Source organism: Phoca vitulina, unplaced genomic scaffold, assembly GCF_004348235.1.
Source record: "Phoca vitulina isolate PV1807 unplaced genomic scaffold, GSC_HSeal_1.0 scaffold50, whole genome shotgun sequence".
Lineage (NCBI taxonomy): Eukaryota > Metazoa > Chordata > Mammalia > Carnivora > Phocidae > Phoca > Phoca vitulina.
In genome coordinates this window covers 5,670,166-5,690,562 of record NW_022589753.1, presented here as the reverse complement: position 1 = coordinate 5,690,562, position 20,397 = coordinate 5,670,166, and the positions used below count along the sequence as shown (strand labels likewise).

Below are 20,397 nucleotides of genomic sequence, written 5' to 3'. Positions count from 1 at the left end.
CCCATCCCCTGCCCACCTCCCCTCCAACAACCCTGTTTGTTTCCTAGAGCTCAGCATCTCTTAATGGTCTGCCTTCCTCTCAATTTTCATCTTATTTTATTTTTCCTTCCCTTCCCTCTTTTTAAACATGACCACAGAACCTCTTGTTAGGATAATCAGACAGCTCCTTCTGATCCCAGAGCTCCCTAGTGACACACAGACTGAGTGGGTGATGAGGGGACAGCCAGGCTTCCGCTGTATGGGCCATGAAGCAGGGGTCGGAGGGCAGAGGTGTGCCCCTGGCAGCCTGGGAGACGCCCCGGCACCTCCTAGAGGCATGGGGCAGGACCTTAGGGGGCACGCGGGCACAGGAGAACAGGCCCAGGCCAAGGAACAGGTTGGGGGCACTACTGGTTTCCAGCCCAAGGACTTTCAATCCTGAGCAGGATGTCAGAGTTTACCCTTGGGGAAGGAAGGGCCTTGGAAAAGCATGGCTAGAAGAGAAGCCTTCACTCGAAGGGCAGAGCGTGGTTCAAATGAAAGGACTAAGGGAGTTTTTTCTCCAAGACATAACACATAGGGCAGGAACAAGTCTGCCACTAAACAAAAGAAGCCAAAAGCTTCAGAACAAACAGAACTGTGGGATGGCCACAGAGGCGATAGCCCTGGGTAGTGAGCTCTCTGTCACCAGGAGCATTCAAGCCAGGGAAAAGCCCCAATAATGTTTATGGCAGGGAGCTAGATAACCAAGATCCCTGAACCTCAGATTCTAAGCCAAAGAACGAAGTTCCTAATTTTTATCACTGCTGCTATTTTCAGTAGAGTAAAAATCACTTCTATCAAGGGTCACCAGGGCTGGGTATCCTGTTAAGAGTTTATCTTCTTATCACAGTGAATCCTGCAAGGACCCCGTGGAAGTGCAGCCTGAAACAGCCCCCGCCCTGCCCCGTCTCTCTGTCCTGTCTGCCTGCTTCCTACCACTTCCTCCTCTCACGCACCCTCCGTTGTTCACCTGACTGCTTCTCTCCCTGGAAACTGAGGTCCCAAGGGCAGGGACCAGGTCTATGCTGTTCCCGGTGGCATCCTCAGCTCCCAGTGCGGGGTCTACCTGCAGGAGACGCTCTTGGATGGCCGAACCCCAAAGCTCAAGGCTAGGGGGCAAAGACATGCGCTCGGGGAGGCAATGGGCTCCCAAGCCCGCCTGAACCCAGGAAAGCCCAGACTTTGGGGGCCAGGGGTGGGGACACCGATGGATGCAGAACAGACACACGGACAACCAAGAACAGGCGCCCAGAGAGAAGCAGGGCCAAGGCTGACTTCACCGTGACGCACAGTGACCATGAGCCAAGATACCTTTAGGAGCCCCTGAAACTGTTCTTATTTCTTTTTGAATTAGGAGAAATCCGTAAACTTTAGGGTCGGAGATTACACACATCTTTATGCCAATGCTGTTATAAAATATGGTTTTTCATCTTTTTTCGTTTTTATGGAGGAAGGGGCCCACGACAGGAGGAGCGCCCAAGGCCTGCGAGAAGTCAGGGCCCCAGCCTGGAGGAGCGCAAGGCAGGGCCCGGAGCGCCCCCACCACCCCGCCCCGGGCACGCAGGCCACACTCACCAGCGTCTGCACGATGGCGTGGTTGGTGGCGTTCATGTAGGAGTTCAGAGGAAAGGCACACTCGCCCTCACAGTAGTAAGCGGCATAGCCTTCGGGAGCGATGATCCAGTCCTGCGGGAGGGAGAGCGTGAGCCCCACATGACCTTTCTCGCCCCAGCCCGCTCCTGCAGGCCAGACTCTGTGCTCCCAGGGGACCAAGCCGCGGCCCACACCGTCCCGAGCAGCTGGGGGTCCCGCAGAAGCAGGACAAATGAGGCTAGGCTACCACGGCCCCCCACAGAAGGCAAAATGAGGGAAAGACTGCCCAGGGGCTGGGCGGAGCCCAGAACGGACGCTTGCACGGCCTTACTGGGAGGTGGCCCAGACAAGCGTGACCGGGGTGGCATCAACTCTAGCACTACGAGGTGCTTACACGTTGGCAGTTTGCTTTACACAAAACCTCCATGCTTCAGGTCACCGACATGGGAGAGAGACGACTAACCCACAACACTGAGAATTAAGTGACTGCAGATGAGCCAGCCAGCGCCTGGTGCATGTGTGCGGCTCAGTGAAGGATGCCCACCGCCAGGCCCGCCTTCAGGGCTGGGTTAGCACGGGAATACCGTTCTAGCAGTATGTACACCCCTCACGGGCTCAAGTCTGTGGACTCCCTGCAGAGGAGCTGGAGTCTGGGGCTCGGTTCCAGCACCAGGGCGCACGCACGGCTGGGCGCCCCGCGGAGCACAGAACCACGGGAGGGCTCCACGCTGGCCGTACGCTAATGCCCTGATAGTGCGCTTGGGCACGATCCCCGGGGAAGAACCCGGACTCCCCCACTGGACCACAAGCTCGCTGAGGAGTGGACAACAAAACCAGTGGCCTTGGTGATGTCAACGCCCCGTTCGGGATATTTGAGCTCCATGAGGGCAGGCACACGGAAACGCTCCCTGCTGCATCTCTAGGGCCTGGAAGAGGGCCCAGAATGTCACAGATGCTCATAAACAGGCATTAGATTGTATGACCCTCGTGCCTGTCCTAGGATTCATCCCCTGCCCTTTCGCCCCGTTCCATCCAAGTGGTTCCGGAAGGAGCCGTCATGGTCCTATGACATGATCTCATCCCCCAAATAGCTGGCTGGTGCAGGACCAAGCACCTGACCCGAGCTGGGCCAATCCGCCCCTGCCCTGGGAAGGGGAATCACGGAAGAGGGAAGGGCAGAGGGTGGAAGGCGGCCCTGCAGGCAGCTGGGTTCCAGCACACGGGCTCCACCACCTCTGAGAGAAGCAGGCAGCTGCAGGGTGGAGATAAAGTTCCCATGGAGAATGAGGCTCGGAGTCCAAAGTGTTGGGGCTCCTGGCTCTAACTGGAGTCTCCACCACATTTCTGCCCTTGCATGTCTTGAGTCATCCCTGTATCCCTAACCTGACTTCTCTACCCTAGTTAGGACACTAGGTTCTGGAGTCTTCGCTGAAGTCGATGAGAAACATGGCTCACTGCCCACACGGGACCCAGCCCCGCTGCCTTGGGGGTGTGCGGGGACACCCACACCGGAGCCCCCACCATCGGGGCCGATCCGGCCACCCGTCCTTACCTGCCAGCCCAGATCGCGGAAGCTCACGTACAGCTCGTGCTTCTTGCAGGCCTGCCTCTGGTCACCGCTGCTGTTTTCTACGTTGGCGGGAGACGGGGTGCGGGCAGGGGAGAGGAAACACGCACACATATTAGGGTTTCCTCAGCCTAAGGCAGTGGTGTGAGCAGCTGAACTCAGCTGGAAGGCGACCTTTCCGACACAAAAGCCACTCGAGTACCTGTAGCCTTAAAACTCATTTCCATCCCTAGCTAACGGCCTCCGTAAGAGGCACCACCGTCCCCACCCCTCTTGCGCCACCTTAGCTCCTAATGCTCTCTGGATCCTTAGGTGGACACTGGCCTTTTTGTACACACGTGTTCTCTGGAGGCTGACCTCTGCCCGGATTCCATATAGGAATCCACGTGCCACCATGCTGGCTGCGGGAGCCTGCTCAGAGGGGACTGCCTCTGGCCAAGCTCACCTGCTGAGGCCAGCCCACCTCACGATGCTCACCCCTCTTCAAGGGCAAGAGGCGGCACAGACATGGCCTGGGACAAAGTCCCCACCACCAGGAAGAAATGAGAGGGCAGGAAGTCAAATCCCACTGACCTCCCAGAGAAACACACTACTGAGGTTTCTTTGAGGAGTAAAAACTATGCACTGGGGTTTTCCAGAAGTATGTAAGGTTTGTAGGCATTTGGGTTAGGGCTTGAGCACTTGTAAACACGTAGAAAGCTCTGCCCCCCCCTCTCTCCTCTCACACACACACAGACACACACACACACTCTGGTGCTCCTGCACAATTTTCCATCCTGCAGCTATGGAGATTATTATTTTTTTTTCTTTTCTTTTCTTTTCTTTTCATGACTTGTATTTCCTCCAGCTAAAACTTTCTAAGGGCTTTCTATCATGCTTAGAGCAATGCCTCAACTCCTGCCCTTGGCCTGTATGGCCCTATGTGGCCCTGATTCCTAAGCCACAGCTTCTTTCTGTGCTGTGTATATACTGCCAAACCTGTTCCTACCCCAGGGCCTTTGCACTTGCTGTTTCATCTACCTGAAATGCTCCTTTTCATAATCTTTCTATGTCTGGCTCTACTTGATACTCAAGCCTCACCTCCCATGTTGCCTTTTCTAAAGGTCTTGTGAGGTCACCACTGGATCCCCAGAGCCCAGTGTCCACCCATATTTGTGTAGTTAACACACAAATAAAGAAAACATCAATGCCTCAGCTTCTGTCTACTGCTGTGATCCCTCCAGCCTCAGAAGGTAATGAACACCAGTGGGTGAGGGACACAAGGAGAACTTCTCGCAGGTTGGAGAGGAAAGCCCAGGAGATGACCCAGGGTCGCCTGCTCACCTGACCTACACTTGGGAAGCATCCAGATGCACCCATTTCCCCCTGCCTGGTCAGCTCTCTCAGATGGCCAGGTGAGTGGCCCTCCTGGTGGCCTCAGGGGCTCATGGCAGCCCCAGCCCTTGTCAGTGACTGGTTCAGACCCAGGACTGAGCTCACCAGCTCCTATCTCATCCTTGGAGTGAGGATTGGCTCAGATAAGAGCAAATGACCCCATCCAAGCCAAAGGGACACAGGTGGAAGCATGCTGGGGGCTTCTGGAAAAAGTTTCCTAATTCCTAAGAAAGACCCATGGGAAAAGATACTCATCTCTTGCCCCTATTGCCCGGGAACTGAAAAGGAGTAGAGCTGATGGTTACATGCAGCCACAGCCTCGAGGAGAAGCCAACACTGAGCATGGTGGGCAAGGACAGGAAGCCAGGGCTTTCATTGTCCTTGACTTTCTGGATCAACCAACCCTCATGCCCACCCAACCTTGGCACTGGGAGCCAACAGCTTTCCTAGTGGTTGAAGCCACCTGATCTGTGTTTCTGAGACTTGCAGCCAAACCACCCAGGGGGTCCTACCTGGAAAGGTGCATCCCGGTGTGGGGGTGGTAGTCAGCTGGAGCCCAGGGATAGACTCCAGAGCACACCAGCTCCCAAGTAGAGTCTGGCCAGTGGGTCAGGACCAGGTAAGGGGGTGCCGCTCCAGCTCTGGAGTCAGCCCCTGGTTCTCCTAGACCTTGGACTCCTCATCTGCAGAGCGAGGAGAAAGTGCCTACCAGGGAAGCCGTGCATGTTCAAATCAGTTTAGCACGACGCTAAGCTCATGGCAACAAGATGCTGATGATCATCCTTCCAGCCCACCTGCGAGGGAAGGTTAAAACTATATGCAAACTTCATTCCCACACACACTCTTTAACCATTTGGAGTTAATGACTGCTTCCTCCAAACCTGATGACACGCCATGTTTGGAAGAAGCGAAATATCAGTTTCCTGCTGTCCCCTGATTCACAAGAATTCTATCTGCATGGCTTCTAGGTTAATGAGAAACAGTAAGATAAAAAGGATATCACTGAATTCCCTTCCCCGGACCTCAACTTCCCCATCTGTGAAATGGGTGTGAGAGTTGTGTAGGAAGCCACATGTGGCGACCATACACTGTAAGTCAGGAAGATCTCCTTGGGCACCTGCTGGGCGTTACGCTGTCCTAGAAGCCCTGAATGTACAGCCACTCGGACTACTCCGAGGCTAGGAACAAATCTGAAATGAAATGGTGCGGGAGGGGAATGAGGGTGGGAGGGAGAAAGAGAAGGAAGAACGGGGTTGAGGAGGAGAAAACAGGGAGGGCAGCAGAGAGTGCAGCAATCGGAAAATGGTCTCCAACAGGCTTTCCGGAAATGCGTAGGTCTGAGATGAGCACGTATTCATGGCTGGGTGGGTTCAATCCCATGCAACTTCCACCTCCATCAGCCTCTGTGATTATTCCTGATTTTGTACATATCTTTATATCTATAGTTCAGGAAAGCAATTTTTAAAGATTTGCAAACCAACGAGGAAAATCATATTGTATTCATTATGACAGAATTGTGTGTGTCTTTATAGGAGGGATCCTGGCCCTTGGGGACACTCAGAGCTCCTGAGATGACCTCAGTGAGGGTGGGGTGGGCACAGTCTCACCACCTGGGTGCCTGGTGCACCATCCATCCATCCATCCATGCATCCATCCATCTATCCATCCATCTATCCATCCACGCATCCATCCATCCATGCATCCATGCATCCATGCATCCATCCATCTATCCATGCATCCAGCCATCCATCCACGCATCCATCCATGCATCCATCCATCCATGCATCCATGCATCCATGCATCTATCCATCTACCCATGCATCCAACCATCCATCCACGCATCCATCCATCCATGTATCCATCCACGCATCCATCCATGCATCCATCCACGCATCCATCCATCCATGCATCCATCCACGCATCCATCCATCCATCCATCCATGCATCCATCCACACATCCATCCATCCATCCATCCATCCATCCATCTATCCATCCACGCATCTATCTATCCGTCCATCCATGCATCCATCCACACATTCATCCATCTATCTGTCCATCCATGCATCCACGCATCCATCCATCCATCCATCCATGCATCCATCCATCTGTCCATCTATCCATCCATGCATCCATCCACGCATCTATGCATCCATCCATCCGTCCATCCATACAAACTGTTAATGAGTGTCTACTGGTTTGCAGATGCTGTTTTGGGCATTAGAGCTACAGGTAGGTATGAACAAAACAAAGCCTTGCTCCAGGGGCACTTATCTTCCAGTGACAGAGGCAGGCAGTAAGTCAGCAAGTAAACATAGACTACATCCTGTCGAGATGGAGAATAGTAAGGTAGGAGAGGAGGGTGTGCTTCCAGGGGGACTGTGGGATGGAGGGTGCTAACAGAAGGATCTTCTGAGTAAGGGATGTTTGCGTAAGAACCAAAAGGAAATGAGAGCCAGCCAGAGAGGCGTCCAAAGGAGGAAAATTCCAGGATGAGGACGTAGGGGAATGGAGAGGAAGGTGCCTTCCATGACTGGAAGGTCAGCAAGAACTCTAAGAGCAGTGGCTGCTGACCGAGGGACAGAGAGTCAGGCACTAGAGCCTTCCAGGAATGAGGAGGCATGAGCAGGGCTCAGCAGCAGGCAGCGTGGAGGGGGCAGAAGGTCTACTTTGCTGGACTGAGCTCCAACGCTGGGGGCCGGGGGAGGTTGGGAGGACAAAGCAGTAAGGGGGGTCCGGGGTCCCCCTTCCCTACCTCTGGGCCTGGCAGCCCGAAGGCTGAGACAGGGAACCAGCTACAGGGGTAGCAAGGCCTCCAGAGGGCCAGGTGGTAACTAACATGTGAAGGTCGAGGTCAAGGGAACCATCAGAGAAGAGCTCCAAGAAATCTATCGGACCATTCGCAATACTGTCCAGAATGCACTGAGTGGAAGTCCAAAGATGGCCTCCATCGCTGCGGCAACGCCCACGGTCGCAGGAAGCAACGTCAATGCGCAGCCTCCTTCTCCCCCTCGCTGTAGGGAGGTGGAAGGTAGAGGGGAGGGAGGAAGAGCATCCCTCAGCCAGTGATGCGTGAAGCAGCCTGAGCAAGACAGAGGACCGAACACGTTAGCTTGGGACAGGGACGTGGCAAAGAAGCTTCGGGTCAAGCATCAACATTTCTGGCTGCTTGATGTCCTAAGTAAACCAGGATCCGAAGCTTTGTGAGGCTCAGTGAGAAGAAGGTGCCACGACTGATTAGTAATGTCTGCCATGGGCGGAGGCGGGGCAAGTATCGGCCTGAGTGCCACTTTTCCCAACCCTGTCTTGAAGCAAAGCAACGATATTTGGCTTCATGTTAAAACCCAGGCCCAATAGACGAAGGCAGCGAGCAGCTTGTGAGTCCAGCTGTGGGTGCCAGCAGGGGCTGGGCACTGGCCCTGTCACCAGAGACACCTGCACCGCCCCTCCGGGCCTCCTTGGATCGTGAGGCTGCTCTGGGAGAGAGGTCAGAAGTCCTGTTTCCTGACGACCGCATATTAGCCGAAAGACTGAGCTAGGGAAGAAGAGCTGCCTGTGAAGGAGACTCCCAGCTCCCCTGTCCCTCTGGTCTGGCCCCCCCAAACCCATGCAGCCACTTCATCTGCCTCGACCGGCCTCTGCCTGAGCAGCTCACAAGTTACAACCCCCAGATCATTTGGGGACAATGCCTAATTCCCAGGGGGTTGGGTGCAAATGTGGTGGGGAGAAGAAAGTGGGACCCAGTCTCTCAACCCCAAACCACATGCTCTAAGAGCAGGTGAAGGCTCTGGGGTGGGGTGATCAGCCTACAGGGAAGAAAGCTTTGCAGTGGACAGGAGGTGGGAGCGTGAGTATCCCTCCCACACATCAAGGGCCGCCACATGAGAGGATTCAGCAGGATTCCCAGCCATCACATGAGGTAAAGCCCTTCAAAAGGGTATGTATGTGTGCATACACACACATTCAGACATTCTGGTTTACCAAGCCTGGGGTGCGGCCCAGGCCTTGGTATTTTTTTTTTTTAATTAAATTTCCGGGAAGGGTTGAGATAAACTGCAAAAAGGGCCGGGAAGTAGAAAGTCCCAGGACGGAGACAGATTCCAGGCAAGCTAGAACGGCTGTCACGTGAGGGAGTGAGAGTCCCGTCCTGGGGGTTATGTAAATGGAGTGTTTGGTGGGGATGCAGGGGGGGAAATTGGGTGTCGAATTCTAAGACTTTGAGGCCTGGTCTCTCTTCCTTCATTACACCCGACAGGCCTCCAAGACGCTGGGTCTGCGAGCATGGAATGTACCAGCACGTCCTGCCTGGCTGATATGGAAAGACATCTAACAAGTCTCCCTCCTCTGACCCTCCCTGAGCACCCCTCCCTGCTCCCCACCATTCTCAGCGCAGCCAGAAGGATCATCTGATCACCCCTGCCCCCACACCATAGCTTCAAACTCTGCAGAGGCTTCCAAATTTGTTTTGGATGAAGTTCAAACTCAAGATGTGACTCTGAAGAGGACTCTTGATCTTGCTCACCTTGCCAGCCCCACCCTCCCCTTGTTCCACGGCCTCCCTCTCCCGTCAAAGGAGCGCCGCCGCCTCCCACCCTAAGCCCCGTGCCTGTGGGTCCCACTCCCCAGATCACTCTGGTCAAGCCGACCCAGCCAGGCCTCAGGGGCACCTGCTAGTCCCTGAGTTCTTGGCGGGGCAGTCTTCTCTGCAGCTCCCTCCCCCAGGACGTGTCAGTGCTCTAGTCACCATCCCCTGCCTCTCAGGCCTGTTAGTAAGTGACAGCCACATCCAGCCTGGCCCAGACCCCGAGGGCGGACCATGGCTGGCTTTCCCCAGGGGACCCCAGCTGCTAGAGCCAGCACAGAGGAGGTTCCCACTGCAAATTAAGGGATTCTGTCGGATTTTCGTTAGGGGGCCTTACAGAGCCTTCCAAGAAGCCTAAAAAAAGAATGGATCCACCTGCCAGTGAAGAAGCCCTCCAGAATCCCTGCACACAAGCTTCAGATACTGAAGCCCATGCAGGGGCCCTGGGGTCAGGAAACCCTGCTCTAAAAACTTCACCAAGCACAGCGACCGGTCCTTTCTTCGCCTTCAAAAAGGAAAATGAACAGAAATAGGAAAACTGGCTACATGAAGCCAAAGAAGCTGATGACAGTAAAAGGTTAGTCTGGGGGGTGGGGGCTGCTTGGCCGCCATGTGCCCCCCATGTTCCCCTCCGGGCACAGCTCAGCTCAGAGCTGCCCATGCAGCCGGCAGGCTGATTCCGCTGCAGACCCTGCCTGGCCTCGCAGCCCACCCAGTGCTCTGAGATGGCGCAGGGGCACGCGGAGTAAACCACTCTGCAAACGTGGTGGGTCCACTTCCTACGGCTGCTTTAACGAATTATCACAAACACGGCGGCTGAAAACAACACCAGTTTATCATCTTCCAGCTCTGTAGTTCAGAAGTCCAACACGGGCTAAATTCAAGGGGTCAGTGGGGCTGTGTTCCTTCTGGAGGCTCAGGGAGAAATCGATTTCCTTGTCTCTTCCAGCTTCTAAAAGCCACCCACCTTGTCGGCTTGTGTGCCACACCCCGCCTCTATCTTCAAAGCCGGTGACATCACACCTCTCTGCCCTCCTCTGGCCTCACACCTCTCGGACCACAGCAAGGAGGGATTCTCCGCCTGGAAGGACCTCCGTGATTACAGTGGGATGCTGGGCCCACCTCGACCATCCCGGCTTATCTCCCTATTTTAAGGTCAGCTGATGAGCAACCCACATTCTATTGGCAGCCTTGGCCCCCTTTGCCATGTAAGGTAACGGATTCACCAGTCCTGGGGATTAAGACCTGGACATCTGGGGAGCTGAGGGAGCACCACTCAGAGAGCAGTACAGCTGGTCAAGGTGAGGGGGCAGGTGGTTTCTTTCAGCCACAAGCGGGGCACCTTGGATCTGGGTGGTCATTTCCGCAGTCCATGGGGAAAATGGTTTGTCGGTGAAGTTAATTTATTTGCAACTTTCCTTTTGGTCTGGGGGAACATCGAGGTGCATCTTTTCAGAAGTGGCACTCAACATGCAGGAGACCATGGGGCGGGGCAGGGCAGGGTGTGGGCATGCAGGCCACAGGCGTCCACAGTGTTGAAGAGGCCAGTCCAGGCCAGCCCAGCCCCCAGACTCATCCCAGCAACCCCAGGCCACCAGATGCCAACAACACCCTGATGCCTGGTCAGCCCAGAGGGAAAAGGACCCTGTTGCAGCCAAGCCCCAAGGCTGGCAAAGGCAGGCCCACGCAGGGCCCAGCAAATGCCTGGTGAATTGTGTGAAGACAGTTAACAGGATTGTTGGGGGGCCCAGAGCTCATCAAGCAGACACCTCCTGGCAAAACCAAACAGGCTCAAATCCCAGGGCTGCCACTTACTTGCTTTGTGCACTTGGACAAGTTACTTAACCTCTCTATGCCCCATGTCTGTCTCCACTATCAAATGGCAGGCCATCCTCCTCAGAGCCTCAAGAACCACAGAACACCATACACCCTACAACAATTACCTAAATGTCTCAAGCCCTGGAGGTTTCCTGGAGGGAATGCACTAACCAGTATTTTCTATTAAATCTTTGAATTGCTAGCTATGAAAATGCTAGCTTTATTTTTAATTTGTTTTTACTTATAATAATGCATCATGGCAATGAACCTAAAAGTATCCCCCAAAATACACTGAAAAATCTAGTGCTCATTTTTTTTACTTATAATAACAAAACATTTCAAACAAACCTAAAACTATCCCAAATAATACACCAAAAACTCACTACGACCCATATTTAACAAAGTAGTAAAATGAGCCATGAGTTTCAAATATCTTTCACTTTAAGAACTAGAATTGAAAACACAGCAAACTCCCCCATTTTTTTCTCCTTTTCACTCCCAAGCAGCGGCCTCCCTGGGGAAGGTGGTGTGGTATCTTCCCACTACATATTTCTAGAGCTGTCTTTCATTTATTTGTAGCCATCACTTTGTCTCCTGGGAAATTTACACGACGGGCATCTTGTTATACTAATGTTTTGCTATGTGCATTTCTAAATGAACTTACTACTTTTATACAGTTAAGGCGGTGAGCTCTGCGCAGGATGGGATTTTGTGGGGTTTGCTTCCTGCTACGTTGGCTCGAGGATCATCTGCGGGGCATAGGAATGGATTTGGGTCACGCCCCTACTGGGGTCCTGCTGTGGGTTCCTGGGGTCCGTGCACTGACCCCCCCCCCGCCCCGGGGCGTACCTGCCACGTTGGCCACCCGCAGGGCTTCCTGGTTCTTGGGAGTCTTGGAGCGGTTCTGGCTGCGCTGCTTGCCCCCCGTGGAGCGGGTGCTGCGAAGGTGGACCTCCGTGGCCTTGAAGAAGGCCACCATGAAGGGCTGCTTGTTCTGGGGTCCGTGCCGCCCGATCAGGCCCGCCAACTTGGGGTTGATGCTCTGCCCTAGACCGGAAGCAGTCAAATGCACAGAAGATCGATTACAGCAGAAGCGGTTCGCGGGGAGGGGCTGCGCGCCGTGATTTCTATCCTCGCCTCCATGGTTCACTCATGCGCCTGCTATTGTCCATCCAGCAAGTACTTATTCAGCATTTATGCCAGGTTGTTCAGGAGCTTGGAACACAGCAAGGAAGCGCACAGAGGTGTCCTCTGGGCATGCATGGGGTGCGGGGGGCTGCGGGCAGGCAGCTCTGACCACGGTAGCCCGTGGTGATATGTGTGCAGGGAGAAAAACGGAGCGGGGTGGGTTAGGAGCCGGCTAAGGTTTGCGGGGCTTGGGCTAGAGGAAGTTCCACTTACATTTCCTTGGCCAAAGTGGGTCATGTGATCCACCTAATTTCAAGAGGTGGGAGAACCCTGTTTGCCCAAGGAGGGTGGGAACCGTGGCAAACAGCCCCAGTGACGACCACCTTATGCATGGAGGGGCCGTTTGAGCAGAGGACTGGGTAACAGCAAGGGAGGGAGCCATGTATGTGGGTACTGGGGACAGGCATTCCGGGCAGAGGGCACTGCAAAGGTAACTGCTTGGAGGTGGGAGCGAGGCTGGTGTGTTCAAGCAACAGGTAAGAGACCAGCTGCCAGGTTAGAGCACCGACCGGGGTGAGCAGGGACGAAGGAGGGGTCAGTGGGATAAATCAAGGGGGACTATCGGGAGCACAGATCATGTAGGGTCCTGTGGGCAACAGCAAGCACTTTTCCTTTATTCTTTTTACGGAATTGAACAGTGTCCCTCCACATTCATGTCCACCCAGAATCTCAGGATGTGACCTTATTTGAAAACAGCATCTTTGCAGACGTCACTAGTTAAGATGAGGTCATACCGGACTTGAGGGTGGTGGTAGCTAACCCAATGACTGGTGTCCTTAGAAGAAGGCCACGTGAAAACACAGAGACACCGACAAACACACACACACACACACACACACACACACAAACGCACACCCCCGAGGGAAGGAGACCAACAAACACCAAACACCAAAGAAGCCAAGTAAGGACTCGTTCCTCAAGCCTTCGGAAGGGGTACAGCCCTGGGACTTCTGGCCTCCAGACTACGGGAGGACGAAGCCCTGCTGCTTTAAGCCCCGCAGTTTGTGGACCAGGGACTGAGACGGTGGTGTGAAGTGGCAGCCACGGGGTGTTGGAGCTGCGCAGCGGGCACCCCGAGTTGTCTCTAACAGAGCACCTCAGGTGCCCCCGGAGCGCCAGGGGGAGGCTACTGGACAGTCCAGGGAGAGGGACAGGGCTGGCTCCAGGCAGCAGCGAGCAGGGCTGGCCAGAGACAGATCCTCAGTGATTCATTTTTCAAATCCGTCTTAGGAATTTACATTTAAAGTTTTGTTTGGAAATGATTACAGATTCACAGGAAGTTGCAGAAGAAAATGTACAGGGACGTGCCCTGTACCCTTCCCCAGTTTCACCCCACGGTCACATAACGAGAGCACATCCCAAGCTGGGAAACAACAGAGCCTGGATCCACCTTGAAAGAAACATCTGGCAGAATTTGCTGAGGGACTGGACAGAGAGGCTGCGAGAAGGTGCAGTCACACCTGACTTTCGTGCTCTGGGCCTGAGCACCTGGAAGAAGGGAGGGGCCGTTTATGGAGGTGGGGAAACTGAGGCAAGGCTGGGGGAGGGTGGAAGGCGGAACGCAGTGTGGTTCAATGGCTGCCATTTTCGGTGTCCACCTGTCGCCCGAGGGAAGCTGGCAGGTGGGCAGCGGACCATCCCAGCCCGGGTGCAGCTCCTGATCTGGGGGGAGAGACGGACTTTGGAACCACACGTGCTCTGGCCGGGCGCCAGACTTCCTGAGTTCAAGTCCTGCCTCTGTCACTCAACACACAGACGCTTCCCAGAACAGAGCTTTGCACGTTGGACGTGCTTGATAAATGTTGGCTCGGGGCATCGGTCGGGGTGACAGGGAGGAATTCCTCTGGGGACAGGGTGTAGCTGGACAGCGGCCTGAGGGCCGAGCCCAGGCACCCTGACTCCACCACTGAGAGGTCAGGGCTTGCATCAGAGTGCCCAGTTAGGGAGGATCTGGAAGGATCTGGAAGGATCTGGAAGAAGCTTGGGGAGGAGGAAGGAGGGCACCCAGAGGGTACGGGGCCGGAGAGACAGACAGGAGAAAGCGGACGGAACAAGCGCCATGTCCTGTGCTCTGCTGCTGGGCAGAGCGGGCTGGGAGCTGAGAGCAGGCTGTCAGCTCAGGCCACTGGCCAGGGTGTACTTACTGTCATGCCGTATGGTGATAAATATTCCAAAGAAAGATAAAGCAAGAGACAGGGCAAAGAAAGCCGATCTCACTCATGAGAGGACAGCCCAGAGAGGCCGAATAACGTGCCCAAGGACACCCAGCTTGGAAGTGACAGAGCAGAATTTGAACCCAGCCTGTGTAACCGGGACAGAAATGCATAACCCCCAGTTAGGTCGGAGGGTCAGAGGCCAATGAAAGTGGTGCTTCTGGAGGCCCTGGGCCCATCCACATCTGGAATTAACTTCACCTGGAGCCCCCCAGACGGGACCAAGTCAGGAAACCCAGCCTCCCGGGGACCAGATCGGCACCAGGGGGTTCGCTTTGGTTTTTTAACAGCTCATGTTTAAAAGAGCAAACGTCCCCCATCCACCACTGTTTTACCTTCACCCCCTTGAATGTTCGGCTTTCCTGCATTCTTTAGCAAGGGTTTCCTCGAGTTCATGCATTTATAATTCGAACGATTCTATAAAAGAAACCATTAAAGCTGAGCCCCTAGGAATTGTATCTTGCCCCCACCCCCACCTGGAAGGCTTTTAGGGCAAAATAAAAATGCCTCGATTGAAAACCTGATGCTTGTTCCAGATACAGTAAATCCAAGGGCCGCGAGCGGCCGTGCAGCACCAAGGGAGGGGGTCTGGCTGGCTCTTGCAGCTGTCAGGACAGCCAGGTCCGGGGACCCACAGCCTCAGCGGAGCGATGGGTGGACAGGGGGGAAAGAAGAGGAACTTCAAGGGGTTTAAACCTACATCTTCCACCGACCACCTTGTGTGGGCCAAGAAAGGTAAAGTTGGATGCTGGGATCTCGATGGCCTCATCTGTAAATTGGGGATGATGCTATTTGTCTCACCCGCGCCCCCTTTCCTTGGTACCCAACCCAATTTTCATTTCAGCCTCTGTGCCTTAGCAGACCCCACAGGGGTGGGCCTGTGGTCTAACGGACAACAACTAATGCTCTAGCTGCAGTGATTGGCTCAAGGACGGACACAGGACCCAATGCAATCAATGAATGGAAGAGAGGCACCCTGGAAGTTTCTGGGAAAGAAACTTCCCACTTTAGCATTCAAAAACAACCTTCTCTCTCCCTGGACAAGATTGAGGGAGGAGGAATGGATGGAGCCCCAGAAATGGCCACCAACCAGAGACCACGAGATGTTTACATTTTCAAATGGGGCTGATCTGGTGGAAGGAAGAGCAGAGAGACAGATGCGGAATTTCTGGTGACGTTGCTGAGCCACTGGATCAAACCAGTCCTGAAGCTCGGTTCTTGCCCCAACCACCAAAATGAACAAACCCCTGTGATTGTTTAGTCTAAGCTGCACGCATGTGTGTCTACAAAAACACGTGTGTGCAATTCCTCATAATTGGGACGGTTACTGCTGTTTCATATAAACCTGGTTTTTATGCAATATACCGTGACATCTTTCCACATCAACGAAGCACACTGACCTCATCCCTCGTGGCCACAGAGGTGCCTCGCATCTGGAAATGCCTTTACCTTATCCTCTCCTACCAACGGACACTGAGGTTATGTGTCCCAGGCTTGAGCAACTACCCTGTTATTGACCCCTTAGTTCATTCAGCAATACTGACGAACACCTACTGTGTGCCCGGCTCTGTGCGAGGTACAACAGTGAGCCAGAACAGCCCCCCAAAGCACCGCTCCCCCCCCGCCCCAGGGAGGGAAATAAGCTCAGGGATGCAGAGTATTGTGATTGATGGTGGTGATGGCCACGAAGTAACTAGGACCGGGTCGGGGGCAGGGACAAGGGGAACTGGTCAGGGAAGGCTTCTTAGGCACGGGGGTTCTGGAGGAGGAATGTTCCGCAAGGAAGGAATGGCAAATGCCAAGTCCAGGAGACAGGAACACACATGGTGTGTTTGAAGAACAGGGAGGAGGGGAGTGGAGCTGGAAAGAGGGAGGGAAGGGGGGCTGGTGATGAGGCTGGGTCACAGAGGGCCTTCTTGGGGGCTCTAGATCACATTCTAGGTATGACGACAGCCACAGAGGGTCTGGACAGGGGAACATGGCCAGACTTCTGTGGTGAGAGACCCACTCAGGCTGGTGTGGGGGGCAGATGGTGGTCCAGAAACAAGCCCCCTCCCACCAGGCTCTCCTCTAGACCCTTGCACTTTGGGTGGCCTCTCTGGGTCCTGCCCATGTTTTGCTGCCCTCCCACGAGCCCCACAATTCAGGGCAGGGTGGTCCCCTCCACCCACTGCCCCAGCACAGGACAGGGTTCTAAGACTGGCCACAGCACGTTGACCCAAGAACGGTGGCAACACAGTGGCTGGTCCCCGGCCCCCGGCACTCAGACCACTGGGGGGCACTGGAGGATGTGCACAGGTGTCCTGGGAGCACCGCTCCCCCGGAGCCCTGACGACCACAACTGTCTCCACACATCGCTAAGTGTCCCCTGGGAGGCCACACATCCCAGGTGGTGAGCCACGGCTTGTCACACCCCTCCCTAAAACAAGCGCCGCTCCTGGACAAACACACAAAGGTAAGTCCTCACAGTCAAGTTTTTAACTGTAAAACGCTAGAGACAATGTGGCATTTTATCCAAACAGTTAGTGGACCAGGCACCTAAATAATTCATTCATCTTTTTACAAATATTCATTGTGCACAGGCCGGGGCCAGGCACTGCTCTGTACCCTGGGGGTTACACCCAGAGCCTGGGGAAGGAAGTGCAGAACCAGATACAGTGTGATCACATCTTGGAGAGAAGAAATTTAAAGCATATACCAACATATGAGAGTATGTATATACATAAGGTTTTTTCTTTTTTGTTTTAATACCCCCAAAAGGGGCCAAGAAGCATTTTACTGGAGGAGAGGACATGTGGGTTGTCTGGCAGAAGAATTCTATTTCATTTTATGATATCACAGGGTATTGGCTTTACTTAGCACGTGCAAGGGCAAGTATCTGTTTTGATGGTGTGTATCTAAATGTCCAGGGTGAATATCACCGAATAGGGAGCCAGGCCACATGCACGAGGCAGAGGGTTGGAGGTAGGAGTAGTAACTGATCGAGGCAGGGAGGAACAAGAAACATAATACTTTAACCATAAGGTCTGTGTCTTCAGGGAAGTTGGAAAAGATGTATAGTCTAGCTAAGAATTAATAGGTTAAAAAGAAACAAACCCACCTGAAGATTTGCCCAAGAACAGGGTTGCCAGACTTTGCAAGTAAAAATACAGGATGCCTGGTTGAATTTGAATTTCGGAGAAATGAATAATGTTGGCAGTATGTGGGACATACTTACACTAAGTAATTATTTGTTGTTTAGCTGAAATTCAAATTTAACGGGGTGTCTTGTATTTTAATCTGCCCAGAGGTGCTCCTCAAGTGAGGAGAGAAAGGTCTTCCCGATGTAGCATTAGATCTGATCCCCCTGTTGGCTGCAGCAATACGTGATGGACGAAGGCATCTGGTCTACCCGGTAGGCAGGTGCGTGGGCTCAGGGCGATGGCTTCGCTGCTTTCTTCCTCTTTAGTAGAACACATGGCTTGCCTCTTTGTGGGATGTTTTAATTCTGTTTTGGTTTTGAGTTTTTTTGTTTTTTTTTAATTTTAGTGCTTAAACGAACATCTTGAATACAGATGTGTGAGTCTTCACAAATGTATAGACTGATGTGATCACCACTTCAATCAAGATGCAGAACGGCTCCAGCACCCCCCAGAACTCCCCTGTGCTGCCTTTTATCTCAGTGCATTGAAACTGGAGATGTCTCTGCTTCCCAGGGACATGTATCAAGGTCTGGAGACATTCTGGGGTTTTACGACTTGAGGGAGGTGCTTCTCCATCTAGTGGGTAGAGGTCAGGGATGGTGCTAAACATTGTATGGTGCTCAGGATGACCTCCCAACAGAGAAGGAGCCAGCCCCAGATGTCAACAGTGCTTTCTAGACCTGTTTTTGCCCACTCCCACCCTCTGGCAACTAGTGACTTGTTCTCATCCCCATAGCTTTGCATTTTCTCAACATTTCATGTACGTGGACTCTCACTGTCTTCTGCTTCAGCTTACTTCCATCTGGACGTCTTTGAGATTCGCCTCTGGGGTTGCATGTTCCAGTTGCTCATCTCCCTGTTGCTGAGTACTATTGCATAGTATGGATTTGATCCCGTCGCTGAGTAGTATTCCACGGTATGGCTCTAACCCAGCTTGTTGATCCATTCACCTAGTGGAGGACACCTAGGGGCGCTTCCAGCTTGGATGGTCATGAATATGAGAAACATTCACCAACAGGGTTTGCATGAACCTACACTGTCCTTGCTGTGATGGAAAGCAGAAGCGAAATCCTCTGTGCTGCTCATTTCCCACAGCCTTCGCACATTCCACGTGTCCACCTGTTCCCAAATCATCACACCTGCTATCTGAAAGGCCAACAAAGCTGTCTGAGCAGGCTCTGCTCCCACTCCAGAGCTGAGTGGAGAAGGCCCAATCCTATAAGTGTTCAGTGAGGCAGAAGCGGCTGGCTGTGGCTGCACATGCCATGCCCAGCCCCTTTGTCCCTGGCCCTCCTCCACACGAGGAGGCTGCAAACAGACACTTCCTGGTCTCACATACAGCTCATTCTAGGATGGGTGCTGCAGGCTTCTCAGAGATGCTCTCCTCCCTAAAAAAGCAGGCAGAAGGAAAGAAGATCCTTTATCTAGTCCACCTGCTTCCTTCCTCCGTGCTTGGGGATGTGGAGGCCACCATCTGGCCAAATGTGATGTGATGAGTCTCAGGACACAACATGGGGCCAGGAGGGAAAAGATCTTGACTATTGTTGATTCTGCCAACCCAGGGGTTGGCAAACTACAGCCTGCAGGCCAAATGCAGCCTACCGCCTGTTTTTGCAAATAAAGTTTTATTGGAACCACCTTGCACATTGGTGCACATATTTACCACCTGCTGTCATGCTCTAATGCCACAGTTGAGGAGCTGTGACAGAGACTATCTGACCCACAAGGCCTAGAACATTGACCATCCGGTACTGTATAGGAAAAGTTTGCTGACATCTGCTCTAACCAACCCTGGATCCACATACTTCCAGACTTGTAAAGGAAACCATAACTGCCCCGAGATAAGGCACTTTAATTGTCTGTTATTTGCCCATGAAAGTATTCCTGACAGAGTTGGTTCTACCCATTGTTGGCTCACAATAAATATGAGAAACCACCATTACTGAGAGTTTGCTCTGCGCCAGGCACTGTGCTGAGCCCATTCCTCCTCACGTAGGCCTCCTGACCCCACATTTACAGATGGGGAAGCTGGCTCGAAGCTGTGAACTTAACCACCAAACCATCACTGAGTCCAGGTGGATGGAAACACAGGAAGGAAAAGATTGCTCGGGCGTGAATGTGGGCAACCTACAGAGCCTCCACACTGTAGGAAGGATTCCCCAAGGCATGAGGAGGAAGGTCTTCCAAGAGGTGAGCCAGTGGGTGGTGGTCTGCAGGACTCTGGGCGTGGAGGACAGGGACAAGCCCGTGCATCAGGCCACCGTTGGCGGATCCTGGAGAGGCAGGAGCAGAATCAGCACGCCCAGCCCAGGGGAAGCTCCCCAGGAAGAGGCATGGAGCCCAAATGGGGCCTCTCAGGAGAGGAGAGAGCACAGCCCAATCACAGAGAAGGCGACATCTTCGTTTTCTTGTGGCTTCGTTTTCCAGGCCCAGAGCCACTGGATCCCCCGTGGAGGCCCACAGCAGCAGAATGCTCTTCGCCGATTGTACAAAACACATTAATTCCGGCCACTTGTCTCCGTGGACCAAGGCCCAAGTGACAGGTGAGAACGTAGTTAACACTTGTGACATCTGCCTGGCCCCAATGACCCAGTGTTGTCCCAGTCACTGCTGCCCACCCAGCCTGGGAAGGACCCATCCCAGCCTCTGGGTCATCAAGGCCTCCTCCTGTCTCTCACTCGGCTTCTGAACAAACAGGATGTGAAGCAATCACAAGGGTGACGGCACCTTGGAACCAGCTGCGCGCTGTGGGCGGATCACTCGCCAACCTCGGCTTTACGGGGCTTGGTCTGCACAGCTGCCCTGGGCGAACGGCTCACCTCGCGGTCCCGTCCCAGCCGCCACCGCCGCCGCCGAGCATC

The 20,397-nt window shown here is 53.7% G+C and overlaps 1 protein-coding gene across 1 annotated transcript in view; it reads right to left on the bottom strand.

Annotated features, from left to right (window-relative positions):
- BMP7 (bone morphogenetic protein 7) overlaps positions 1-20,397 on the bottom strand; it is an 89,879-nt gene that overhangs the window by 3,776 nt on the left and 65,706 nt on the right. Inside the window, exons 4-6 of the mRNA XM_032387603.1 lie at positions 11,803-12,000; positions 3,167-3,243; positions 1,597-1,707 (exon numbers count right to left, since the gene is read on the bottom strand). Of these exons, the coding sequence (XP_032243494.1) occupies positions 1,597-1,707; positions 3,167-3,243; positions 11,803-12,000 (386 nt within the window). The remainder of the gene's footprint in view (positions 1-1,596; positions 1,708-3,166; positions 3,244-11,802; positions 12,001-20,397) is intronic.